This window comes from Acanthochromis polyacanthus, chromosome 12 (genome assembly GCF_021347895.1).
Source record: "Acanthochromis polyacanthus isolate Apoly-LR-REF ecotype Palm Island chromosome 12, KAUST_Apoly_ChrSc, whole genome shotgun sequence".
In the NCBI taxonomy this organism is placed as follows: Eukaryota; Metazoa; Chordata; class Actinopteri; family Pomacentridae; genus Acanthochromis; species Acanthochromis polyacanthus.
In genome coordinates, this window is record NC_067124.1 from 32620309 (window position 1) to 32648071 (window position 27763).

The 27763-nt window shown below is 37.5% G+C and overlaps 2 protein-coding genes across 3 annotated transcripts; both read left to right on the plus strand.

Annotated features, from left to right (window-relative positions):
* Nucleotides 1-3195: 3195 nt before the first annotated feature.
* Nucleotides 3196-13605, plus strand: LOC110972117 (sialoadhesin-like). 2 transcript variants are annotated; one of them, XM_051957436.1, is made up of 10 exons: nt 3196-3310; nt 4814-4883; nt 5067-5429; nt 9251-9541; nt 10973-11227; nt 11316-11576; nt 11658-11742; nt 12950-13057; nt 13172-13241; nt 13316-13605. In XM_051957436.1, exons 1-10 carry the CDS (start codon nt 3299-3301, stop codon nt 13349-13351), a joined length of 1551 nt encoding a protein of 516 aa, XP_051813396.1. In that variant the 5' UTR covers nt 3196-3298; the 3' UTR covers nt 13352-13605. The 2 variants fall into 2 exon arrangements, with proteins under 2 accessions (XP_051813396.1, XP_051813395.1); XM_051957435.1 differs by having other exon boundaries at nt 3198-3310; nt 12947-13057.
* Nucleotides 13606-20320: 6715 nt separating this feature from the next.
* LOC127536595 (myelin-associated glycoprotein-like) lies at nt 20321-27367 on the plus strand. Its single transcript, XM_051957439.1, has 8 exons — nt 20321-20448; nt 20632-20991; nt 23267-23557; nt 24597-24857; nt 24939-25023; nt 26695-26805; nt 26924-26993; nt 27081-27367. Exons 1-8 carry the CDS (start codon nt 20400-20402, stop codon nt 27114-27116), a joined length of 1263 nt encoding a protein of 420 aa, XP_051813399.1. The 5' UTR covers nt 20321-20399; the 3' UTR covers nt 27117-27367.
* Nucleotides 27368-27763: the final 396 nt, after the last annotated feature.

A 27763-nucleotide genomic window follows, 5' to 3' on the forward strand; every position in this document is an offset into this window, starting at 1 on the left:
GTCGGCGGGGGGTACAGAGAGATGCAGAGGTGGCTGCTGCAGGATAGACTGGTCCGGGGGAGGGGTGACTGACTGTTCAAACCTGTTAAAGAATGTACCAATTAAAATCACAGGCCATCAAACTGGCACAATAATAACTAATCCTACCACAATAAGAGATCAAATCAGGGTGTCAAGTTCTATTTGAACTGGATGCCAACAAGAAAAGTTGAGTCTTCATGGGCAATTTAAATGTTTTAAAGTGAATAAGGTAAACGGTTCCAGAGATTAACAGTCACCTTAACAGACCACCATTGAGGATTATGAGGTCAGTTGACTCTAACCAGGATTTATTTTGGTACCGGGTAATTCCATTTCTATTTGGATGTTATATGACATGGTTTAGTATTTTAGGGAATTATCATTTGTTGTTGTAACTCAACTCAGTAATTTCATTTTTGAAGCAGAAGAAAGAATCTGTAGTTGCTCAGAGTTGAGCTGGATGCCTGAAATTTCATGGAAAACATGAAATTACTTGGGTGACCCCAAACTTTTCATAGTGTATGTCCAACTTTTTTTCGTCATTTGAAGATTTGCACGTTAATGCAATGAAATTATCTAGAATGTACGCAATCGCTATTATAATACTAAACACTGAGAAAGACACATTCATTCAACATTTTTCTTGTGAAAATAAGTGTTATTATACAATTATGCATTCATAATTCTCTCATTTAACAAAAAAGCAAGTGTAAAATTATACAATCAATACTTCTTTTTGTCACTAATTGTATCTAATTTTAGAAATGCATTTAAATGTAACAGTTTCATATCATAAATAACAAATATAACACTCTTGTCTTCAACTTTTAAAACAATGTTGACACAATATTAACTGGATGAACTTTAATGAGTTCAAATGAAGGTTGTCTTCAAGTTGAGTTAATCTGAATTTTCAAGGCAGCAGGTCAGCTTTCATTTGCGAGTTGAAATTGCATAAAATGTCTTACACTGTATCAGTAATGATCCTCCGTCCTATATTTCAAAAAGATTCTTTAATGTGTCAAAAATGTGGCTGTAAGGTGATAAATGTCTATAATTCTATAGCCTCACTGTGCCAGTCAGTGTTTCAAATAAAATCGAATGTAATCTAATTTAATCTAATCTAATCTAATATTACTCACTTCTAACAAATTCTAAACCACTGTATGAGCTATTTTCAACTCATAATATATTAGATCAATCTAAACATGGTAGAAATGACCAGTAACAGTTGGAATGAAACAGCAACTTATTTTATGATATATCCAGGTTTTACTTCTTACTGCATCTGTGCTTGTGTTGTATCTACTCTCTTTGGATAAAAGCGTCGTTAAATTAAATTGAAAATGTTGAGAACTGCAATTACGGGGTTTAAATATCATCTTTTCTTCTGTTAAAATGTAAAAAAAAAACAAAAAAGGACAGAAATAGTTCCAATGTCTCTTTAGCATCTTTGAAACAGCATGCTACCATCTTCAGTCACCTATTTTTTTTCAATTTCCATTCAGAAAGAGCCTCTTGTTCAGCTATAAAAGTCATTAGAAATGCAAATTGATTTAGTTAATGTTGGTCTTCAATGTAAATGTCACCTCTTTGAGTAGAATACATTAAGTGAAAGCTGATTGTAGGGATTTCCCGGTAATTGATTGATTGATTGCTTGGCTGATTGATTAAATGATTAATAGAACGACCCACTGGAGATCCATTATTCAGCTATGATTAGCTTTAGTGAACTGTTGCTTCTGCTTTGTTCAGAATCACAGACATGTGATTAATTGTTCCCTTGTTGACAGACGAGATCAGGTTTTCTGCCTTTAAAATGAAGGAGCCAGACTCCTCTCATTCAGCATCTGGACTTCAGCAGACAAACCAGCAGCAACTAGACAACTAGGTAAAAAAAAAAAAAAAGCTATAATGTGGAATTTTATCTTTAACGTGCATGTTTTTATTCATTCATTTGACGTGCAGTTTCCTTTCTGTTTGATCCACAGATTGACTCCTCGCGTATCTCTGTTCACATCAGCTCTCATGGGTAACTCAGCATCCACCGGCCTCATCACTTCTGCTCCCAAGAAACTGCACTGGGGTCCGCAGGAAGAGGACACACTCAAACTGGAGGACTTCCTGACGCAGAGTGAAGAGGATCTGTGGAGAGTGAACCGAAAGCGAAGTCCATCCGTGAAGAAGATCCGCCTCCACCACAGCATCCACTACATGGACCTGGCTGTCCAGGAGAAGGATTTCTACCCGAACAAGAACGGCATCATCAACCCTGCCTTTGAAGACCAGAGCCTCTGAGCTGCTGCATTCACTGTGTACATTTTAATGCACAGTAACAGCTCAGCAAGTACCGGGCTTTGCAAAAGTTCTGTTACATGGTTTCATGATCTTTAGAGACGTTTACATGTCGGAGTGAAAAATTCCATTAAATAAACTGAAAGTTCTACCTTATAGGCAGGTGTCCTTAATACAATTTTTTTCTCCGGTGAAGTTGTATCAAGATGGAAGTCAAAAGAGTTGAGATATCTGCTCTCCTTCATGCTGGCCACAACAAGTCTGACAGAGCCAAGCAGCTGAACATCAGCCGGATGACCGAGGCTCAAGAATGGTGAAGATCTTTCAGTGATCTTTCAAGAATGGTGAAGACCTGAAAGATCTTCACCATTCTTTAGCCTCTCCGCAACTCTGTGGACGGTCATCCGGCTGATGTTCAGCACAAAAGAGAGCAGATATCTCAACTCTTTTGACTTCCATCTTGATACAACTTCACCGGAGAAAAAAATTTGTATTAAGGACACCTGCCTATAAGGTAGAACTTTCAGTTTATTTAATGGAATTTTTCACTCCGACATGTAAACGTCTCTAAAGATCATGAAACCATGTAACAGAACTTTTGCAAAGCCCGGTAGATCTTCACTTGTGATTTTGAGGGAGAGAGGGGGCTGCAAACAGGCCCAGCTAGCCGACCGCAACATGAGAGTCGGTTTTTTGTCACCATTAGAACAGGAAGAGAGACCACAGTTCAAATGTGAAATGAGCCAAATCTCTTTCTGAAGAAATGAAAGCAAAAGTGAAAATGTTTCCTTTTTGTTTGCATCAGGGAGGCATAATCCACTTACATTTAAAATATTTCAGTTTGATGCTTTGATAAAACAAAGCTCTGATACCACCAGTATGTACAGAAATCAGACACAAAACCGCATCATGTGACTTCATAACCTTTGTACAGCGTGGCACAGAAGGAAATCCTGTCGTGACATTTCTGCAGCTATGAGTCATGCGACCTGAGGTAGAGTAAATGTTATTTTCGTTGTAGAATATCATCTTTATGTATAAAAAATATGTATTTTCTCCTCATTAACTGAATCATTTTGTCCGTTTTTGCTGCTTTTATGACATTTTGGCATATTGAGCATTTGTTGTTCAAGAAATGATTCCATCTCTGTGTCTTATGTTTGTTGAGGTACAGTTTGTATCCAGCATGTAGGCAAGCTTGCGTTACAAATATGTAAAATTAAGGAATTTGTACTTTTTATTAATCGTTTTTTCACTTGCATTTTTAAATTGCATAAAAATGTTAATAAAGTTACAAAAACCAGGTTGTGAATTTGCATGTCTAACTTTTAGGACTGAGACACATTTGCAAATTTGCCACACTTTCACAAAAGTAACCTCTTTAATTAATAGACGAAGCTGCTAAATTCAAGTTTAAAGCTTACAATACTTCTAAAATTAGATACAATTAGTGACAATTAATAGAAAAAGAAGCATCGACTCTAATTTTACATTCTTAGTAGAATAAAATGTGTTTTCATCAGTTTGTATCTATAAGCATTGGCACAGTTTTTATTCACATGTATATAATTTTATATAATAGATTCATAGGTATTACAGGGAATTTTGAATGTATTTTTACGTATGTAATTTTGCCTCTCTAAACTTTAATAAGCCAAAAGATTATGCATGACATTATGTGAAATAAACTCAAGAAAACAGATTTTAACTCAAGGAAAAACTGATCATGTTGTGTTGGTTTTTAGCATCTTTTTGGCATCTGGCATCAACAGGGCTGGATGAAAATCTTCTATGTGGCAGTCTGTAATAATAACAATAGCATTAACAGAGGCTCTAATTGACTCTATCATTAAAATAAGATGAAATGCATCTTGATGGGCGTCGCTTTTAACTGAGGCACAAGGAGCATCTGGACAGCTGTTCGACAGCAAAATGAAACATCTAGGATTATTTTAATGGGAAGCAATAAAATAAATCATACTCATTTTACTAATATATGAACTTTGAGCCACTTTTCTGATTAAATATATGGATGGCTGAGCATTACTGTTAGCAACTGGTGATTTGTGGTTAAAGTTATCTGGCTTCAAATGTACAGTTTACGATGCTTTATCAGATGTGTAGTTGGTTCCGTTTAATGGTTTACATGCAACACAAAAATAACATGGGAAAAGTCACAATCACTAGAATAAATTTAATTCTTGTATAAAAAAGGAAGTGAGAGAACGAGGGTTGTACACAGTGTGATAGAGCCAAAGGTGCTCATGTTTAAAGGACCTGATTGGATACTTTATGACATGATTAAAAATTAAACTAATAGAAATAAATTATGGCGAATATGACAAACTTCCCCCTTTAAAAACAGCTGATGAGACAGCAATTGTGTCCAAGTGGATGTGAAGTGTATTAAAAGTGGAATGGAAACTGGACAAGTCATCTCTCACCACAGGGAAACAACAGCAGCAGCACACTACTATATTTGTCACTTCATTTGCAGATCGCCACCCGGGAAGACGACATGGACACCTTAAAGTGGCCTTTGTTTTTCGGGTTCCTTTGCCTCAATGGTACGGTACATTCAGTGGAATCTATTTTTAGCTGTTAACATCTGCTTCATGAATTGTTTGTGCAGGAAAATATGTAATTTTGAGATTATTTTTTCACACTGGCAGGCTCTCTGTCTGCTTCTCCTCTGTTTATTCTATATCTGGGCCTCATGTTGTCACATTTTCTTGTGTAATTTGTTGCAGTTATTCAAAGTGAAGCCTCATCTTGGACAGCTACGATCCCCTCCTCGGTCAAAGGTCTTCCTGGATCATGTGTGGTGATCCCCTGCTCATTCAACTACCCAGCTCCACAGACGCCGGTCAGTGAGTTCACAGGGTATTGGATGAACGACAACAACCACCTCATCTATCACCCACATGAGTCCACAATTCAGGAACAGTATCGGAATCGGACGAAGCTGCTGGGAGACGTCAGACACAAGAACTGCTCCCTGATGATTGATCCACTTCGAGAAAGCGACCAGGGGCCTTTTCATTTCAGGATTGAAATTAAAAACTATGACAAATTTTCCTACAGAAACAACAAAGTCTCCATTTCAATGATGAGTAAGTAAAATGAACAACTTTTAGTAAATACGGTCACATTACACTGTAAAAAAGAATTCCGTAAAATGCTGGAATAAATCTGCCGACAACAGTGACAAAAAATACATTAAAAACAGGATAATCAAATATTTGGTAAATAATGATATTTTGGCTGATTTCAATACAGTAGAAATAGTCTAATTTCACAATCAAACAATTATTTTTGAAAATGACTACTGATATTTTTTAGGATTTTAACCTTTTTCTCTCCAGAAAACGTTTAGATTAATACATTCTTTCAATTATTTTACTAGATATTAGCTATGACACACAAAAAACAAGGAAAACCTGTGAAATATGTGAAAAACATCATTTTTCCTTCATGATACATATATATATATATATATATAAATACACATACACACGTGGACAAAATTGTTGGTACCCCTCAGTTAAAGAAGGAAAAACCCACAATTCTCACTGAAATCACTTGAAACTCACAAAAGTAACAATAAATAAAAATTTATTGAAAATTAAATAATCAAAATCAGCCATCACTTTTGAATTGTTGATTAACATAATTATTTTAAAAAAACAAACTAATGAAATAGGGCTGGACAAAAATGATGGTACCCATAACTTAATATTTTGTTGCACAACCTTTTGAGGCAATCACTGCAATTAAACGATTTCTGTATTTGTCAATGAGCGTTCTGCAGCTGTCAACAGGTATTTTGGCCCACTCCTCATGAGCAAACAGCTCCAGTTGTCTCAGGTTTGATGGGTGTCTTCTCCAAATGGCATGTTTCAGCTCCTTCCACATATGTTCAATGGGATTCAGATCTGGGCTCATAGAAGGCCACTTTAGAATAGTCCAACGCTTTTCTCTCAGCCATTCTTGGGTGTTTTTGGCTGTGTGTTTTGGATGGTTGTCCTGTTGGAAGACCCATGACCTGCGACTGAGACCAAGCTTTCTGACACTAGGCAGCACATTTCTCTCCAGAATGCCTTGATAGTCTTCAGATTTCATCGTACCTTGCACACTTTCAAGACACCCTGTGCCAGATGCAGCAAAGCAGCCCCAAAACATTACTGAGCCTCCTCCATGTTTCACCGTAGGGACAGTGTTCTTTTCTTCGTATGCTTGGTTTTTGAGTCTATGAACATAGAGTTGATGTGCCTTACCAAAAAGCTCCAGTTTGGTCTCATCTGTCCAAAGGACATTCTCCCAGAAGCTTTGTGGCTTGTCAACATGCATTTTTGCAAATTCCAGTCTGGCTTTTTTATGAGTTTTTTTCAGCAGTGGTGTCCTCCTTGGTCGTCTCCCATGAAGTCCACTTTGGCTCAAACAACGACGAATGGTGCGATCTGACACTGATGTACCTTGGCCTTGGAGTTCACCTTTAATTTCTTTGGAGGTTGCTCTGGGCTCTTTGGATACAATTCCAACGATCCGTCTCTTCAATTTGTCATCAATTTTCCTCTTGCGGCCACGTCCAGGGAGGTTGGCTACTGTCCCGTGGGTCTTGAACTTCTGAATAATATGAGCCACTGTTGTCACAGGAACTTCAAGCTGTTTAGAGATGGTCTTATAGCCTTTACCTTTAAGATGTTTGTCTATCATTTTTTTTCGGATGTCCTGGGACAATTCTCTCCTTCGCTTTCTGTTGTCCATGTTCAGTGTGGTACACACCTTTTCACCAAACAGCAGGGTGACTACTTGTCTCCCTTTAAATAGGCAGACTGACTGATTATGAGTTTGGAAACACCTGTGATGTCAATTAAATGACACACCTGAGTTAATCATGTCACTCTGGTCAAATAGTTTTCAATCTTTTATAGAGGTACCATCATTTTTGTCCAGGCCTGTTTCATTAGTTTGTTTTTTTAAATAATTATGTTAATCAACAATTCAAAAGTGATGGCTGTTTTTGATTATTTAACTTTCAATAAATTTTTATTTATTGTTACTTTTGTGAGTTTCAAGTGATTTCAGTGAGAATTGTGGGTTTTTCCTTCTTTAACTGAGGGGTACCAACAATTTTGTCCACGTGTGTACATATATACATTGTCTTTTACATAAGAGCATGTATCTGTGAAATAATACATTTTTGGGCTGATTTAAAGAGGTTAACTGAAATTTTATTGACGGAAAAAATTAAAAAAAAAAAAGAAATATACAGACTTTTGATGTGAATGTTATTTACAGTTTTGGTCTGTTTTTATGATTAACATGTAAATCAATGTTTTCTATGATTTTACTAGATTACTTGTTCAAAAAAAGTTTCCCATTTCCCCCCTGATATAGGTATAATTTTTCTTTCAAATGATGCCAAATATCTGTAAAGTAATGCTATTTTTAGAGGATTTAAATACAATAATAATAGCATAATTTTTCAGTCAAACATATTTTTAAAAACACTGACTTAAGATGTGGACATTTTTCACAACTTCGGTCTGTTTTTTATGGTCTACATGTAAATGAATGTTTTTTAAAATTGTAGCATTACAAATTATTTGGTGTACAATGGCTGTTCAACAGAACAGGAAAGCCTGTAAAATAATTTTTTTTAAAAATACACTAGTTTTTGAAGCCATTCACAAAATGTTCAAATAGTGGTAAAATAGTGACATTTTTGTCTGAATAAAATACAGTGAAAATAGAATAATAAGAACGAATCGCCAACACATTTTTTCATATTTATTTATTTTTTTAATACAGCTGTTATTCACAGTTTTGGCTTGTTTTTATTTTATTATGATTATTTATTTATTTTTACAGATAATGGATAAATAACACTTTTGTCACTGTAACAATTATTTCTGTCATCTAACAAAGCAGGGAATATTTATAAAATAACAGTAAATTGTTCACAAAATAGATACGGTTATCATTTTATGTACTTATTTTTACAGTGCATAGTTTTCTCTTTAATTCCAACATGTTCGAAGTTTAACATTCTGCGGTTGTATTTGCATTTCTTAAATCATGACACTGGTCATTTGAAAATAGTTCGATAACTTTGTTTACTTACTTAGATGGAGTAGTACATTTGTGCAAAATCTGAATTACAAGCAAAAAGATTTTATATTTACATGTAGCAGCACTTTATTACACATCTTATCCTAATGTGTCTTCATACAAAAGTTTCTACAGCTTATTTCACATGCTGTGAAACTTGAACCTCGGAAGTCACGTTTTCTAACTATACAACCTGGGATCGAAACATTCACTATTTAGGTTTCAGCTGGCCAATTTTCAAGAACTGAATCCGTTTCCTCAGCCCTCCTCTTTGCTGCTCTAACGTGCCGTCCTGCTCTTGCTTTAAATAACTGACTGCTTTCAACTGTTAGTTTTTCTTTACGCAGATGCTTCTGTTCATCACATCAGTTTAGGACTTCTCATTTATTTTCCTTAAAGCTGGAAATCACCCATAAAATCTTTGAATTGAGCGGGATGCGAGTTATTTTATGAAGGGACATTTTGGGGAACTGTCTTTGTGGAAACATAAAGTTACACTGCAACAACAAAAATCAAGTTCCCATTCTAGCTGCGTTCTATTTTTACTTTGATTTGAAGGCAACCACTCGAACAAAAGAGGAAATATCTGTCTTTCTAACCCTTTACCCTTCATTCGTCTATAATCTAAGCTCATGTTGTGCTTTAGTGACCTTATGCAGCTTTGGCAGACTCACAATGAGTAGATTTAATTACTTTTCCCAAATGAATTGATTCTTCAGTATCAAAATAAGTGATGTCAGAATTAAAATCTTAGCTAAACGTTCTCCTACAGCAGATCTTCAAACCCAGTTTTCTGTTTTCTTTTGTGTTTTGAACACAGATGAACTAAAGCCCATCGAATTCACTGAGACAGGGGAAGTAAAGGAGGGTCAGACGGTGTCAGTCTCCTGCTCCGTGTATCACTCCTGTCCACCCTTTCCTCCGGTTTTCAACTGGAATCGCACCGGACAGCAGCATTTCAGCTCCCAGCAGCTTAACGGTGGCCAGTGGAAGGCGACGTCCACGCTGACCTTTCAACCAACCCATGCCGACCACAACAGGCCCTTACTATGCAGCGTAACGTACAGAGGAGGGAGGAACCAGAAAGACTCCACGACCCTCAAAGTAAAACGTAAGTAAACACATCAGCAGAGATGGTTAAAGCAAATGCTACAAACACAGTGAGTAGACTAATTTTAAAAACCAGGCTTACAATGTCCATTATAGTCACAAAAAGACAAGAAAAAGCCTTTAAAGAACATGAGCTTATGTCAAAGATAAGTGAAAACTGTTAAAAAAAATTCACATGTAATACTTCAAATATATTTGTAAAATTAGATATAAGTTGTGACAATTAACAGAAAAATGGGACTCTCCAAACTAGCTTTAGAATTGAATAAGCCGCTTGGATGAGAGGCGAAACGTCTTCAAGATCACAAGAATAAGTCCAGTTACCTGAACTAAACCCTTCACGTGAAGATGACTTGGACGACTGAGAACCTTCACAGACATACCAGAAAAATGTTAAATGGTCTGTATTTATATAGTGCTTTACTATACCTGAAAACAATACTCACAGGGCTTTACATTAACCATCACATTCACACATTCACACACACATTCACACACACATATTCACACTCTGATGGCGGAAGCTGCCATGCAAGGCGCTAACCACGACCCATCAGAAACAGTTAGGGCTTTGGTGTCTTGCTCAGGGACACCTCAACATGAGCTCGATAGGCCAGGCAACTCTCCAGTTACAAGATGGCCACTCTACCCACTTAGCCGTGCCGCCCCCGGCATATAGACTGCACAACAAGAAGTAAGATTTATTAATTTTATATAGACTGCACAGCTGTCAGGACAAAGATGTTGAATAAATGTGTTTTCATCTCTGTATAACATCAATAAGCACTGATAAACTGTCAAAATACAGATTTTTATCATCAAACACAATGTACATGTGTAAATATTTTTAATTAAACATAAAAAAGCATATCCTGTAAAGAAATTAGGCTACAAACTATTTTAATTGTGTGAAACTACTGTGTCCTTATGAGATGGTTATATTTCATTAGTTTACAGTAGTTTTCTGATGTCCCAGCTCCTGTAATTGTATTGTTTCTTTTTTTAACAGTGGACTATAATGATGTTTTATACTGGATTTTACCCAAAGCGGCAGTTTTTTTGACCTACATGTTCATATTTAAAAATCGCTGCTCCTTGAACTTGTTCTAGTCACTGTCATGGGATTCACAGTCATCGTGCTACTCATCAGCACTGGAAAAACCTCTGTTTATATTGTCTTTTATTTCTACTGAAAGAGCGTGAAGGGCTGCAAATATAATCTGCTCGTGTGAATCTGAAACCTTCTTCTTGTCTTTTTATGCATTTCTTACGCAGTCATTTTGCTTTTCTTGTCATTTCTTGAAGCTATTCTAATGCCTAATGACTCAGAAGAGGCTTTGTTAACACACCAATGACCAAAAGGTTGCTGTTTTTTTTTTGTTAAAATGCGGTGTGAAATAGCACTAAAGGTAAACACAGTGTTTCTCTGCAGATGCTCCGGTGAATGTGAACGTTGATTACAAGTCAGACGTGAAGGAAGGAGAAACTGTGCAGATGAAATGTTCCAGTGATGCTCACCCTCCTGCTAACAGCTACACTTGGCACAACGGAACAGGCGCTGAGCTGCACAAAGGAAACGTCTACACAGTGCACAATGTCTCTAGACACACAGGAGGACACCTGTCCTGCACTGCCATCAATGAAGAAGGACAAGGCCAATCAAGCCCAGTGAAGCTCAATGTGTTATGCAAGTCAAGAAATGCATTCACAAAGGAGATTGTCATTTAAATGTAGGACTATTTCCTGTCTTCTAACTACATTTCTTGTCCATACAGATGCTCCTGAGATCAAAACTGCCTCTTCGTGTTCCTTAGAGGGGAGTGTGGGAAAGTGTGTGTGCATCGCAGAGTCCAATCCTCCCAGCATGGTCCATTTTGTGCTCGCCGGCAAAGTCCTGCAAAGCACCAACGTGGAGAAACATGGCTCACTCACCATCGGGACTCTGCATGAAGAACTCGGGTCTTCCAAGTTTGTGAGTTGTGTGGCAAACAACAATCTGGGCAACGCCAACGTCACGCTCTCTTTGAATGTGAACGGTATGGAGAAACAATGAGTTTCGAGAATGCAGATTAGATTGGACATGAGAAGAAAACACACTTTGATTTTTGTTTGGACAGGTAACATGCAGTATATGTTCATCGGCATCGGAGCAGGAGTGATTTTGGTGCTACTTTTAATAGCAGTGGGAGTTGCTAAGAAATGGTAAGTAGGTATATAAGATGTTAATTTTAAATGACAATGTTTGTGTTTTTACGACAATTTTTCTGGTCCTCTCAAGCACAGTAGGTCACATCTAAGAATTCAGTGCCTGCATGCTGTTGCTCAACACATTGTGCTGTAGCAACAGCTCAAATTCTGAATTCTGGAGGTTCGTGCAGACTTTGGTGGACTTTAGGAGATGATTAAATTTACACACGAGCCCTAGCAAACCCATGCATAGCAGAAATGGAATATAGTATTAATAATTATGTCTTTATTAGTGAGTAATCACCTAAAACTATGACTTACTGTGCTTTTGTTAGCATTAGATGAACGCCTCATATCCATAAAAGGGCCCTTCATACCCAAATTCTAATCTTAACTCTCTAAACATGTCTTAATGACTTGCATGAAGTTGGTGTCATTTCACAGGTTTGTCATACAGCATTGTGCATCTTAAGATAGAACCTATATACTTTAATTCTTCAATCCCACTCTCATAGGCTTCGAGTCATCTTCCCGTTTAGTGCATGAGGATGGTTCCATGTCCACCAGGGATATGATGTGAGATTTTTGGACATTCCCCCAAAGGAATTTTTACCAAAACTAGTGGCATAGACATATGGTCATCCTGCTCCCCAACAAAATATACATAAACCAAACATGGGAAGAAATTCACTGTCAAGCTTACCTGAAAGTAAGAGTATCAGCGGAGGTTACTGAGTTGTTGTTTTCAGACAAAGACATGAGGTTATGGCTTTTCCTGACGTTTAGTAACTTGCTAAAATATGTGTAACAAAAAAGACAGTGATCACCAAACCTGAACCCAGATTTGCTTTTTCTAACTGTCAGTGTGTTCTAGCAACAAGGTGTAGTCATGAGAATGTAGAATAACTAAAGTTTATGAGGTATTGGGATGAACAATTTAACTTTTGTTGCTCCACCATGTTTCTACAGTAGCCCTGAATGGACAAACACTGGTTCTAGGGAAGGTTTTTCTTGTTTTATGTATGAAGTGGCATTGAAATCCAAAGTGCTTCAAATTTTAAGCTATCATCTACAAGGAGAAATTTGTTAATCCAGGGTAAAATTCTTTATAACAATCAAGCAGTACTGAAGCAGTATGTTTGCTTGCAACTTTGCATCAAAGAGTTTCAGTGGTTGTGAAAAGTCTTTCTGAAAAATGTAAACTCCATTTCCTTGCCAGTAGGGGGAGACCTGCAGACACAACAGCTTGTACCATGAACACCATGAAGGCAGAGAAAGCTGTGGATCTCCCTCAGTACGCCACAACGAAAAGACTTCCCCCCAGTTTTGAGTAAATGAAACTTTCCTCATGATTTAAATGAAATTCATAACACACAGTCTTGCATGTGTCAATTTGAAAAACAAAACAAAACATTTTGCTTTCTTTCTATATTCTTCCCCTCAGGAAAGACAGCTATGATGATGTAAGCTGTGGTGGCATTTATGCTAATGATCATGTATACGGCAACATGGAGGTATGTAAGGTTTTCATTCATTCATCATATGCATGCATTAAAAACAAAGTGAGTTCTTTGTTTTTCCTCTACAGGCTGATGGGGACGATGCCGTATACGCCAATATGTGAGAAAACAGCTGTGGTCCATCTGTGTGTTGTCTGTCAAAACATATGCATTTTTCTGTATATAGCACAATAGTATTATTTTTCTCTCCTGTAATTTATGCACGTTTCATTTCTATTTGAAAAGCTCTGCAAAAATAACTAAATACTACATGCCCTTGTACTTGGATTTGCTAATTTCTCTCATCCAGAATGTTTCCTTGTATGTCTGATCATATGCTGCATTGTGAGAAACCTCCATTAAACTTTGTGATAACTTATTTCGCAGTATGTTGCCAACTTTTTGTTATCACCACCAGCTGCCCAGTAACAGCACATACTGCACAAGGTACACTGCCTTTTGAGTTTCCTCTTTACCAGGAAGGATTGCTTCATTGGACTTGCATGTAAAAGCATCACTGTGAGAGTAAATAGTTACATATTCAGGAGAAAATGTGACTTGTGAGTTTGAAGTATCTGCATTTATTAACAAGTTGTAGCAGCAGCTTGCATGCATCAAGAGACCTTTTTCTTTATGTTGAAACCACTGTGGAAAAACCCTCGTGTTGCTGGAAAGTGTATTAATGCTAAATTGACAGGAAGACAAAAGGGGAAGTTGGTGACCATCTTGGCTGATAGATAAGAGCAGTGAAAGGATCAGACTCATCTTGTGGCCTCAGTGCAAACCTCCCACCTCAAAGATGACTCATTTACAAAAATCATGAGGCTTAACAAGCAACAAGGCCATTTTTATAAGAGTCTTGATAAGCTGAACTGGGAAAACAAACTATACCCAACTAGTCTAACCAAACACTATGAACACAAAACAGCAGATCACAAAATCAAACTGAACAACAAACCCAACCTGAGAGGGTTACTCACAAGAAGGGGGGACTGACAACAGGGAAGGCAGCTTTAGGGAATCCAGGTCAAACAGAGACCAAACAGGAAAACAGGCTGGGGGAAATCCAAAAGCTGACAGGAGCACAACAGAGTCCAAGAGGGGGAAGCCAGGAGAGGGGAGAGCAGAAAAGTCTATGAACTGTAGCAGGCTTGGAGGGGAATAGCATCTGTGGTCCAATAGAGACTGAGTGACTGAGCAGGGTTTAAATCGTGAGGAGAGCTTGTGCAGCTGACAGTCATTAGGGTAATCAGCAGGTAGAGTGCAGGGAGAGCAGGAGGGCGTGTGGCAGGGAGAGAGAGAGAGAGAGAGAGAGAGAGAGAGAGAGAGAGAGAGAGAGAGAGAGAGAGAGAGAGAGAGAGAGAGAGAGAGAGAGAGAGAGAGAGAGAGAGAGAGAGAGAGAGAAAGACATGAGGGAGAGGTGACGGACAGGGAACCAAAAAGGCAGGACAAAACCGAAACAGATCAGTAAACAAGAAAGGAGGAAAAAGAGGAAGAAAGACAGGGACCAGAGCAAGATCCTAACACACCCTGAAGTAAAAAAGGGGGTCCAGCTGCATGGACTGAAACCATCTTATTCCCTTTCCTCCAGAATCCACCTGTTCAGGATTATTTTTTTTTTAATTTAAGGTGGATTTGGATTTTTGGGTAGGTGCAGGAAGTAAATACTAAGATGTAAAATAAAGGTTTTTTTATGCAGCTGCTTTTTCATTTCAGCATAAAACATCAGAAATGAAAGTCACAACTTCAGTTCCATCACTGATGAGGAAGTGAAATTTAGAGTGTAAAAAACAGCAATGCAATTGAAAAAAACAAAAACTAAATGTACTTCTGTTGCTGTTCCTGTGAACAAATAACAATTCACTCAACCCTGAACCCTTTTAATGGCTGAATGAATTAATTTTCAGTTGCTGTTCTTCTAAGATTCTAAGAAGTCTTTGCATGTGTGGCAAAGTGGCTAAAAAGGAATAGATGGACAACACCACCTGGGGACTTACACCCCAAGATATATATATATATATATATGTGTATATATATATATATATATATATATATATATATATATATATGCATGTACAGTGGGTACGGAAAGTATTCAGACCCCTTGAAATTTTTCACTCTGTGTCATTGCAGCCTTTTGCTAAAATCAAAAAAGTTCATTTTAATTCTCTTAAATGTACACTCAGCACCCCATCTTGACAGAAAAAAAACAGAAATGTAGAAATTTTTGCAAATTTATTAAAAAGAAAAACTGAAATATCACATGGTCATAAGTATTCAGACCCTTTGCAGCGACATTCATATTTAACTCATATGCTGTCCATTTCTTCTGATCCTCCTCGAGATGGTTCTGCTTCTTTATTGGAGTCCAGCTGTGTTTAATTAAACTGATTGGACTTTATTAGGAAAGGCACACACCTGTCTATATTAGACCTTACAGCTCACAGTGCATGTCAGAGTAAATGAGATTCATGCAGTGGCGGTTTTTCACGGAGGCCAAGCGAAGCCTGGCTTCCCCAAAAAATATGCAAGAAAGAAAAAATATAAATAATCTTCACCACTATGTATTTTATGTTTTATATTTTTGTCATTCCTTGTTGTCAAAACACTACATCAGGCATTTCTGCTTTGTGAGGAGCAAAACAGCACCCCTCTTGTCAAGCTCTTTTTGTGTATTACACTACATCTCTCATGCCCTCTGCGCTGTCTGTCTGTTCAGAGGCCAGCTTCGCCTTGCCTCCCTCAGAGAAAAAAACAGCCCGTATTAGCCAATCAGATTGAAGCAAGGCGCATGGCTTAATGGTCGATGCATCATTAAAAAAAGACATAACGGAGGCCAGATCAAATCTGGCTTCCAACCAATCACAAACTGTGATGAACAATACCCACACTAATGCAGCTGTCCCGCCAGGCGCCAGCAAGCCCACACAGCAAGTATAACCATCAAGCTAGCCAGAGAATGGATGGTGACAGGGACCTTGAGTTTCTTGTAAAAATGACTTCACAAAGCTTCCTTTTGAAGTTCAACTACAAGTCAAAAGGGACGGTAGACCAACTCCAAAGCTCAATCTAACTAAGTGTAGAGCTAATGGAAAAGCTCGCTCTTTTTGTGAAGCTAACTATGCCAGAAATGAGTGGCTAACTGGAAGTGCCAAGCTTAACCGGCTTTTCTGCTGGCCATGTCTCCTATTTGACCGGTCTACCGGCTCCCTGAACAACCCCTGGAGCACTTAACCTCTTATTTTTCACTGAAATGAATGAGAAGTCGGTAGAATAAAGATACTGTAACAGTAGGCTGATTTGTTTACATGAAAATAACAGTTAAAACACCGAATCTAATTTGTTGTTCACACTGGCTTCCTCGGTAATTTTGGTCACAGGCCGCCACTGGAATCATGAAGTTGAAGGAACTGCCCAAGGAGCTCAGAGACAGAATTGTGGCAAGGCACAGATCTGACCAAGGTTACAAAAGAAGTTCTGCAGCACTCAAGGTTCCTAAGAGCCCGGTGGCCTCCATAACCCTAGACCTGGCCGTCCAGCCAAACTGAGCAATCATGGGAGAAGAGCCTTGGTGAGCGAGGTAAAGAAGAACCCAAAGATCACTGTGGCTGAGCTCCAGAGATGCAGTCAGGAGGTAGGAGAAAGTTCCACAAAGTCAACTATCACTGCAGCCCTCCACCAGTCGGGGCTTTATGGCAGAGTGGCCCGACGGAAGCCTCTCCTCAGAGCAAGAAACATGAAAGCCTGCATAGAGTTTGCCAAAAAACACATGAAGGACTCCCAGACTATGAGAAATAAGATTCTCTGGTCTTATGAGACTAAGATTGAACTTTTTGGTATTAATTCTAAGCGGTATGTGTGGAGAAAACCAGGCACTGCTCATCACCTGCCCAATACAATCCCTACAGTGAAACATGGTGGTGGGAGCATCATGTTGTGGGAGTGTTTTTCAGCTGCAGGGACAGGACGACTGGTTGCAATTGAAGGAAGGATGAATGCGGCCAAGTACAGAGATATCCTGGAGGAAAACCTCTTCCAGAGTGCTCAGGACCTCAGACTGGGCCGAAAGTTCACCTTTCAACAGGACAATGACCCTTAGCACACAGCTAAAATAACAAAGGAGTGGCTTCAGAACAACTCTGTGACCGTTCTTGACTGGCCCAGCCAGAGCCCTGACCTAAACCCAATTGAGCATCTCTGGAGAGACCTCAAAATGTCTGTCCACCAACGTTCACCATCCAACCTGACAGAACTGGAGAGGATCTGCAAGGAAGAATGTCAAAGGATCCCCAAATCCAGGTGTGACAAAATTGTTGCGTCATTCCCAAGAAGACTCATGGCTGTACTAGCTGAAAAGGGTGCTTTTACTCAATACTGAGCACAGGGCATAGGTGAAAGTAAGCTGGAACGGTCCGGAACTGCGTTCTGGTAAAAGATCTGGTGGCGGAACGCAGTTCCGGGAAAAGATCCGGTGGCAGTATGCCGCTCTTCCACCGGTATCTATGGGTACGGCGCCCCATGCGCCGCTCGGCTCCCTGCTATCGACCGGAGTTCACTCAGCAGTATGTGAGTGCGCGTGCGTGTCTACTTCTGTAACACAGCGATTGTTATGGCCAGTAGCAGCCAATAGCAAATAGGTTCGCTTGATTTATTGCACTGGGACATTTTCAACAACTAGTCAATAGACGTCAATAAGCGCTGCTTGCGCCGGGAGGGGGCGAGCAATAAATTACGCCTGAAATTCCAGACGTTCTTGTGATTGGCTGAAAAACTTTCAACAGGATTTACAACGGTTAGCATCAACGGACATACAGTGTTGCCAACTTAGCGACTTTCTTGCTAAATCTAGCGACTTCCAAAGCATTTTTTTGTCAAAAGCAACTAGCAACAAATCTAGTGACTTTTTTCTGCCGTTTTGGAAACTCTGACAGGAAAACTCGGATCATTGTGCAGTTACTGTCCTCAACAAGCAGCAGGTTCTGCTGTGAGCTTCTCCCCGTACCAAAGCACAGGCTGTCAGTTCAGTAACCCCGCAGCAGTCCCAGTGGCAAAGTCACTACAGATCCCATCCAGACTTACGGATCGGGATATAAATGAAAATGTTTCTTCACTGTCATACTAAAATAAACCACAGCATTAGAACCTTGAGTTCAAAAACATATTTTGGGTGTTTTATACTCACTTTTTGGTCTCTTCCACAACGTTATTCCTCTCTCCTACAACATTGATTACAATTACATGCAAACTGGGAAAAATGCAAGTTAAGAGATGACGTCATTTAGCGACTTTTAGGACAGCCAAAAGCGACTTTCCTTACTGAGGAGTTGGCAACACTACGGACATAATGGTAATAGTTCCAGCAAGAATTTAAAACTACTTTCACCCCTGGCACAGGGTCTGAATACTTCTGACCATGTGATATTTCAGTTTGTTTTTTTTAATAAATTTGCAAAAAATTCTACATTTCTGTTTTTTTTTTCTGTCAAGATGGGGTGCTGAGTGTACATTTATGAGAAATAAAATGAACTTTTTTGATTTTGGCAAACGGCTGCAATGACACAGAGTGAAAAATTTCAAGGGGTCTGAATACTTTCCATACCCACTGTGTATATATATATATATATATATATATAGGCAACTCACAATAGTCGTAGGCACACAGTTCAAAATTAAATCCACAGACTAGAGGACGTGATTTCACAGCAATGTTAAAACACTTTATTAAACAAAACTGATTAAACAAGCAGACTAAATAATAGGATGTGGTCGGGGAGCTGCCCAAAAGAAATAACTAGTTACAGGACTGAGGCTTACTAAAAAAGGGCGTCCCATGTTTCCAACTTTCAAATCTCACTTTAAACAGTGGCTAAAAGTGAACCAGTCTTGTGACAATTGACCTACAAGTTCTTTGTGTACACTTTTTATTGTCCTTTTATTGTGACCTATTGACCTTTTATTTTGACCTATTGAATTTTTATTGTGACCTATTGATTTTTTATTGTGACCTGTTGAATTTTTATTGTGACCTATTGACCTTTTATTGTGACCTATTGACTTTCTATTGTGACCTATTGACTTTTTATTGTGACCTATTGACTTTCTATTGTGACCTATTGACTTTTTATTGTGACCTATTGACTTTCTATTGTGACCTATTGATTTTTTATTGTGACCTATTGATTTTTTATTGTGACCTGTTGAATTTTTATTGTGACCTATTGACCTTTTATTGTGACCTATTGACTTTCTATTGTGACCTATTGACTTTTTATTGTGACCTATTGACTTTCTATTGTGACCTATTGACTTTTTATTGTGACCTATTGACTTTCTATTGTGACCTATTGACTTTTTATTGTGACCTATTGACCTTTTATTGTGACCTATTGACCTTTTATTGTGACCTATTGACCTTTTATTGTGACCTATTGACTTTTTTTTGGGACCTATTGACCTTTTATTGGGACCTATTGACCTTTTATTGTGACCTATTGACTTTTTTTGAGACCTACCTATGTTTCATTGTATGTTTCACTGTTATGTTTTCTTTGTGTACTTGCATCAATGTTATGTCTTTTTGTCTTTTTACCTAGAGACTGCAGATGTAAATTAGCATTGTGCTGTAATCTGGCATATTTACACCCATTGCTGTATAAATAGGCATTCAGTAATGTGCACTGTCGCTACCAAATAAATAAATAAATAGACATAATCAAAAAATTGCGAAAAATTAACAATTTGTGCCTGGTTCTGTAAAAAATGCTAAATTCTGTGCTCATCGATGCAACTGGGAAGCCATTAGTGACCCATTATTATATTACATTAGTGACTTTATCAGATGTGTAGTTGGTTCCGTCAAGTGTTTACATGCAACACAAAAATAACATGAGAGAAGTCACAATCACTAAAAAAGAGAATTCTTGTATAAACAAGGAAGTGAGAGTACCAGAGTTGCACACAATGTGATAGAGCCGAAGGTGTCATGATTAAAAATTAAAATTTATACAAACAGTATATGACAAACTTCCCCTTCTAAAAACAACTGATGAGACGTCCTTTTATGTCTAAGTCAGCGGATGTCAGACAAATCACCTATCACCACAGGGAAACAACAGCAGCAACACACAACTATATTTGTCACTTCATTTGCAGATCTCCACTCGATACGACGACATGGACACCTTAAAGTGGCCTTTGTTTTACGGGTTCCTTTGCTTCAGTGGTACGGTACATTCAGTGGAATCTATTTTTAGCTGTAAACATTTGCTTAAATTGATATGTAATATGTAATTTTGAGAGGATTTTTCACTTTATATCACACTGGCAGGCTCTCTGTCTGCTTCTCCTCTGTTTATTCTATATCTGGGCCTCATGTTGTCACATTTTCTTGTGTAATTTGTTGTAGTTATTCAAAGTGAAGCCTCATCTTGGACAGCAACGATCCCCTCCTCGGTCAAAGGTCTTCCTGGATCATGTGTGGTGATCCCCTGCTCATTCAACTACCCAGCTCCACAGACGCCGGTCATTGAGTTCATCGGGTTTTGGAAGGACGACACCAACCACATCTATCACCCACATGAGTCCACAATTCAGGAACAGTATCGGAATCGGACGAAGCTGCTGGGAGACGTCAGACACAAGAACTGCTCCCTGATGATTGATCCACTTCGAGAAAGCGACCAGGGGCCTTTTCATTTCAGGATTCAAATGAAAAACTATGACAATTTTTCCTACATAAACAACAAAGTCTCCATTTCAATGATGAGTAAGTAAAATGAACAACTTTTAGTAAATACGGTCACATTACACTGTAAAAAGAATTCCGTAAAATGCTGGAATAAATCTGGCAGCAACAGTGTCACAAGAATGCATTAAAACATTAAGATAGCGTAAAAATAACAGCAAATATTTGGGAAGTAATGATATTTTGGCTGATTTCCATACAGTAAAAAATAGTCTACTTTCACAGTCAAACAACTATTTATGAAAAAATGACTATTGATAAGGACAATATTTGTGATTTAAGCCTATTTCTCGACAGGTAATGTCTAGATTAATAATTTTTTTCTGTCATTTTACCAGACATTAGCTATGACACAAAACAAACAAAAAACAAAACAAACTAAACCTGTACAATATGTGAAAAACACCATTTTTCCTTCATATATATATATATATATATATAGATATAGATAGATATAGATATATATAATTTTACATAAGGGTACGTATTTGTAAAATGACACAATTTTGGGCTGATTTAAACAGTTAAACTGAAATTTTATTGTCAAAAAAAGAACAAATGACTTTTTGTAATAATACAGACTTTTGATGTGTTATTTACAGTTTTGGTTTGTTTTTTTATGGTTAACATGTAAATGAATACTATTTTCTATTGTTTTACTAGATTACCTGTTTAATAAGTAGTTTACCATTTCCTCCTTTAATAAATATAATCTTTCGTTCAAACAATGGCAAATATCTGCAAAGTAATGGTATTTTTATAGGTTTAAAAATAATAAAAAATGGCATAATTTCTCAATCAAACATATTTGTAAAAATACTGAATTTTGATGTGAACATTTTTTACAACTTTGTTTTTTTTATGGTTAACATGTAAATTATTGTTTTTGAAAAATGTAATATTACTAATTATTTGTTGTAATTCAAAAGGACAGGAAAGTCTGTAAAATAACAGTTTTTAAAAATTACATCAGTTTTTGAAGCCATTCACAAAATGTTCAAATAGCTGTAAAATAGTGATATTTTTGGCTGAATAAAATACAGTGAAAATAGAATAATAAGAACAAATTGCCAACACAGACTTTTTTTTACTGTTTGAAATTGTTTTTTTTTATATGGCTGTTATTTACAAGTTTATGTTTTATATTTTAAATTTTAGAATTTTTCTTTTTCTTTACAATTATCGCATAAATTATATTTTTTATTACTTTAAAAATTATTTCTGTAATTTCAAAAAACAGGGAATGTCTATAAAATAACAGTAAATTGTTCAAAAATAAGTACAGTTATTATTATTTTATTTATTTATTTTACAGTACATAATTTTCTCTTCAATTCTTACAAGTTCGAAGTTTAACATTCTGCGTTTGTATTTGCATTTTTTAAATCATGACACCGGTCACTTGTACTGATCCCAGGTCAGAGAACCGTGCAGGATCAGGGTGCAGTCATTTGAAAATAGTTTGGTAACTTCATTACTTCACTGAATTATTCATTCAACTTTAGACGTAATAATACATTTGTGCAAAATCTTAACAACAAGCAAATGATCTTTTATTTCGCAGTAGCAGCACAGTATTACACATATTATCCAAAAGTGTTTGTTTCTACAGCTTATTTCACATGTTTTGGAACATTCAGGTTATGAAACTTGAACCTCGGAAGTCACGTTTTCTAACTATACAACCTGGGATCGAAACATTCACTATTTAGGTTTCAGCTGGCCAATTTTTAAGAACTGAATCCGTTTCCTCAGCCCTCCTCTTTGCTGCTCTAACGTGCCGTCCTGCTCTTGCTTTAAATAACTGACTGCTTTCAACTGTTAGTTTTTCTTTACACAGATGCTTCTGTTCATCACATCAGTTTAGGACTTCTCATTTACTTTCCTTAAAGCTGGAAATCACCCATAAAATCTTTGAATTGAGCGGGATGCAAGTTATTTTGTCCACTGTCTTTGTGGAAACATAAAGTTACACTGCAACAACAAAATCAAGTTCCCATTCTAGCTGCGTTCTATTTTTACTTTGATTTGAAGGCAACCACTCGAACAAAAGAGGAAATATCTGTCGTTCTAACCCTTTACCCTTCATTCGTCTATAATCTAAGCTCATGTTGTGCTTTACTGACCTTATGCAGCTTTGGCAGACTCACGATGAGTAGATTTAAATACTCTTCCCAACTAAATTGATTCTTCAGTATCAAAATAAGTGATGTCAGAATTAAAATCTTAGCTAAACGTTCTCCTACAGCAGATCTTCAAACCCAGTTTTCTGTTTTCTTTTGTGTTTTGAACACAGATGAACTAAAGCCCATCGAATTCACTGAGACAGGGGAAGTAAAGGAGGGTCAGACGGTGTCAGTCTCCTGCTCCGTGTATCACTCCTGTCCGAACTTTCCTCCTGTTTTAAACTGGAATTGCACTGAACAGCAGCATTTCAGCTCCCAGCAGCTTGACAAAGGCCAGTGGAAGGCGACGTCCACGCTGACCTTCCAAGTGACCAAGGCCGACCACAACAGGCCCTTACTATGCAGCGTAACGTACAGAGGAGGGAGGAACCAGAAAGACTCCACGACCCTCAAAGTAAAATGTAAGTAAACACATCAGCAGTGATGGCTAAAGCAAATGCTACAAACACAGTGAGTAATTAATCTATATATTTTCAAATCCAGGCTTACAATGTCCATCAAAGTCACAAAAAGACAAGAAAAAGCCTTTAAAAAATATGAGATCATGCCAAAGATGAGTGAAAACTGTTAGAAATTCGTAAAAATTTGGAGCACAACGGGACAAGGAAGCACAAAACAAACCGCAGTGAAGCCAAAATGCAGAAAAAGGTGAAGAGCAACATTTTATACTGTCAAAAAACAACAAAACAAAACTGAAATTTACTGGGATCTAAAAAAAAACAACTTTTTTTGAGTATCGCCAAAAAAATAAAAAAAATTGATAAAATGAACTGTAAGTGTAGCAAAACTCTGGCACTTATTTTTAAGAAGAGTTTCTTTCTAATTACGTGTGTATGTGTGTGTATTTACAATTTTTGTAAAATTTTATACCATAACTATCCTTTGATGCTATAAGTTGAAATGAAAAGAAAAAGAAGCATTGATTCTCCCATTTTACTGAGATTTTTAAAATTTTTGTTAAAAAAAGATAAAAATGTACAACTACAAACATGACAAAGACATTTACAAATCTAACAGAAAATACAAATAAAAACTTCTGACTGCTAAAATACATTTGCAAATTTATCATATTTTAAGATGTGCTTTTCTTTCACAGAAAAAACGATTAAATTCACATGTAATACTTTAAATATATTTGTAAAAATCAGAAATAATATGTGAGAATTACCAGAAAAATGGTAAATGGTCTGCTAACAGCTACACTTGGCACAACGGAACAGGCGCTGAGCTGCACAAAGGAAACGTCTACACAGTGCACAATGTCTCTAGACACACAGGAGGACACCTGTCCTGCACTGCCATCAATGAAGAAGGACAAGGCCAATCAAACCCAGTGAAGCTCAATGTGTTATGCAAGTCAAGAAATGTTTTCACAAAGGAGATTGTCATTTAAATGTAGGAATATTTCCTGTCTTCTAACTACATTTCTTGTCCATACAGATGCTCCTGAGATCAAAACTGCCTCTTTGTGTTCCTTAGAGGGGAGTGTGGGAAAGTGTGTGTGCATCGCAGAGTCCAATCCTCCCAGCATGGTCCATTTTGTGCTCGCCGGCAAAGTCCTGCAAAGCACCAACGTGGAGAAACATGGCTCACTCACCATCGGGACTCTGCATGAAGAACTCGGGTCTTCCAAGTTTGTGAGCTGTGTGGCAAACAACAATCTGGGCAACGCCAACGTCACGCTCTCTTTGAATGTGAACGGTATGGAGAAACAATGAGTTTCGAGAATGCAGATTAGATTGGACATGAGAAGAAAACACACTTTGATTTTTGTTTGGACAGGTAACATGCAGTATATGTTCATCGGCATCGGAGCAGGAGTGATTTTGGTGCTACTTTTAATAGCAGTGGGAGTTGCTAAGAAATGGTAAGTTGGTATTTAAGATACTTATTTTCATTGACAGTAAATAGAAAATGTTTATGTGGATTTGTTAGTTGCACCAAGTAAAATTGGCACACTATAAGGCACAACACTGAAAAAACACCGGAAATAAAGATGTGCATTTAAAGGACGAGTATGTAGGATATCTCCAAGATGATTTTCAAAATAAGAGAAAGAAAGAAAGCCAAAACAAATTTGTATGGCTCCGCTCTCTGCTAGCTGCACCTCCCATTCACCTGGATGAAAATATCGTTACAGGTGCACTGTTAAAGGGAAACGATCATCACAGCCTGTTCCCACATATTAAAAAGTCATATAAATAACATTTTTAAACATTTTAAATTATTTTCACACTTTGTGGAAGAAATAAAATGATTCACTTACTGTATAAATGTAAAATGAACTATATACATCAGCATCTACCTCTACATATTGTCAACATTTCTCTTAATTCTTCTTAAATCTGTGTAAATGACCACTGTTTTACCATTAATTTAAATTTACAGAATTCTAATATAGCATCTAAACATCAACCTAAACACGTGGTGCTGTAGCAACAGCTCAATTTCTGAATTCTGGAGGTTCGTGCAGACTTTGGTGGACTTTAGGAGATGATTAAATTTACACACGAACCCCAGCAAACCCATGCATAACAGAAATGGAATATAGTATGAATAATTACGTCTTTGTTAGTGAATAATCATCTAAAACTATGAATTACTGTGTTTTTGTTCACATTAGATGAACTCCTCACATCTATAAAAGGGTCCTTCTTACCCTAATCCTAGTCTTTACCCAAACTTAACTCTCTAAACATGTCTTAATGACTTGCATTGTTGGTGTCATTTCACAGGCTTGTCATACAGCACTGTGTCTTTAGATAGAACCTGTATGCTTTTATTCTTCAATCCCACTCTCCAAACTCTCACAGACTTTAAGGCATCTTACCACTATCAGGTCCATCAGGGATCTGATGTGGGATTTTTTAAGCTGTTTTGCGCCCTTTCTGCGACTCTCCCAAGGGAATTTAGCAAAACTGGTGTCACAGAAACATGGTCGTCCTGCTCCCCAACAAAATATACACAAACCAAACATGGTAAGAAATCCACTGTCAAGCTTACCTGAAAGTAAGAGTATCAGCGGAGGTTACTGATCATACGCTTGCAGAGTTGTTGATATTTTCAGAAAAAGACAGGATTTCATGGCGGTTTGCTAAAATATGTGTAACAGACAGACGATGATCAACAAACTGAGCAGGTGACCAAGCTGAAGAACAGAACCTGAATCCAAATTTGCTTTTTCTAACTGTCAGTGTGTTCTAGCAACAAGGTGTAGTCATGAGAATGTAGAATAACTAAAGTTTATGAGGTATTGGGGTGAACGATTTAACTTTTGTTGCTCCACCATGTTTCTACAGTAGCCCTGAATGGACAAACACTGGTTCTAGGGAAGGTTTTTCTTGTTTTATGTATGAAGTGGCATTGAAATCCAAAGTGCTTCAAATTTTAAGCTATCATCTACAAGGAGAAATTTGTTAATCCAGGGTAAAATTCTTTATAACAATCAAGCAGTATGTTAGCTTGCAACTTTGCATCAAAGAGTTTCAGTGGTTGTGAAAAGTCTTTCTGAAAAATGTAAACTCCATTTCCTTGCCAGTAGGGGGAGACCTGCAGACACAACAGCTTGTACCATGAACACCATGAAGGCAGAGAAAGCTGTGGATCTCCCTCAGTACGCCACAACGAAAAGGCTTCCCCCCAGTTTTGAGTAAATGAAACTTTCCTCATTATTTAAATGAAATTCATCGCACATAATCTCATGTGTCAATTTAAAAAACAAAAAAAAAACCAACATCTTTGCTTTCATACTATATTCTTCCCCTCAGGGAGGACAGCCATGATGATGTAAGCTGTGGTGGCATTTATGCTAATGATCATGTATACGGCAACATGGAGGTATGTAAGGTTTTCATTCATTCACTCAATCATTCATCACATGCATGCATGAAAGTAGAGAGTGCGTTCTTTGTTTTTCCTCTACAGGCTGATGGGGACGATGCCGTATACGCCAATATGTGAGAAAACAGCTGTGGTCCATCTGTGTGTTGTCTATCAAAACATATGCTTTTTTTCTGTATATAGCACAATAGTATTTTTCTCTCCTGTAATTTACGTGTGTTTCATTTTTATTTGAAAAGCTCTGCAAAATAACCAAATACTTTATGCACTTGTACTTGGATTTGCTAATTTCTCTCATCCAGAATGTTTCCTTGTATGTCTGATCATATGCTGCATTGTGAGAAACCTCCATTAAACTTTGTGATAACTTATTTCGCAGTATGTTGCCAACTTTTTGTTATCACCACCAGCTGCCCAGTGACAGCACATACTGCGCAAAAAAGGCATCTGATATTCAGTCATCTTGCCTGTTGTGGAACTGCCTTTTGAGTTTCCTCTTTAGCAGGAAGAATTGCTTCATTGGACTTGCATGTAAAAACATCGCCGTGAGAGTAAATAGTTACTGAAAATGTTTTAATGCCAAAACTACTGACTTGTGAGTTTGAAGTATCTGCATTTATTAACAAGTTGTAGCAGCAGCTTGCATGCATCAAGAGACCTTTTTCTTTATGTTAAAGCCACTGTGGAAAACCCCTTGTGTTGCTATAAAGTGTATTAATGCTAAATTGACAGGAAGACAAAAGGGGAAGTTGGTGACCATCTTGGCT

What these genes read in the sequence shown, in the direction of transcription:
- LOC110972117 (XM_051957435.1), top strand. An exon ending in CACGACCCTCAAAGTAAAAC is followed by an intron (nt 9,542 to 10,972) that starts GTAAGTAAACAC and finishes GTTTCTCTGCAG; the next exon opens with ATGCTCCGGTGAATGTGAAC. An exon ending in GTGGGAGTTGCTAAGAAATG is followed by an intron (nt 11,743 to 12,946) that starts GTAAGTAGGTAT and finishes TTTCCTTGCCAG; the next exon opens with TAGGGGGAGACCTGCAGACA.
- LOC127536595 (XM_051957439.1), top strand. Translation starts at nt 20,400, where the DNA reads ATGGACACCTTAAAGTGGCCTTTGTTTTACGGGTTCCTTTGCTTCAGT. An exon ending in GTGGGAGTTGCTAAGAAATG is followed by an intron (nt 25,024 to 26,694) that starts GTAAGTTGGTAT and finishes TTTCCTTGCCAG; the next exon opens with TAGGGGGAGACCTGCAGACA. An exon ending in ATGTATACGGCAACATGGAG is followed by an intron (nt 26,994 to 27,080) that starts GTATGTAAGGTT and finishes TTTCCTCTACAG; the next exon opens with GCTGATGGGGACGATGCCGT.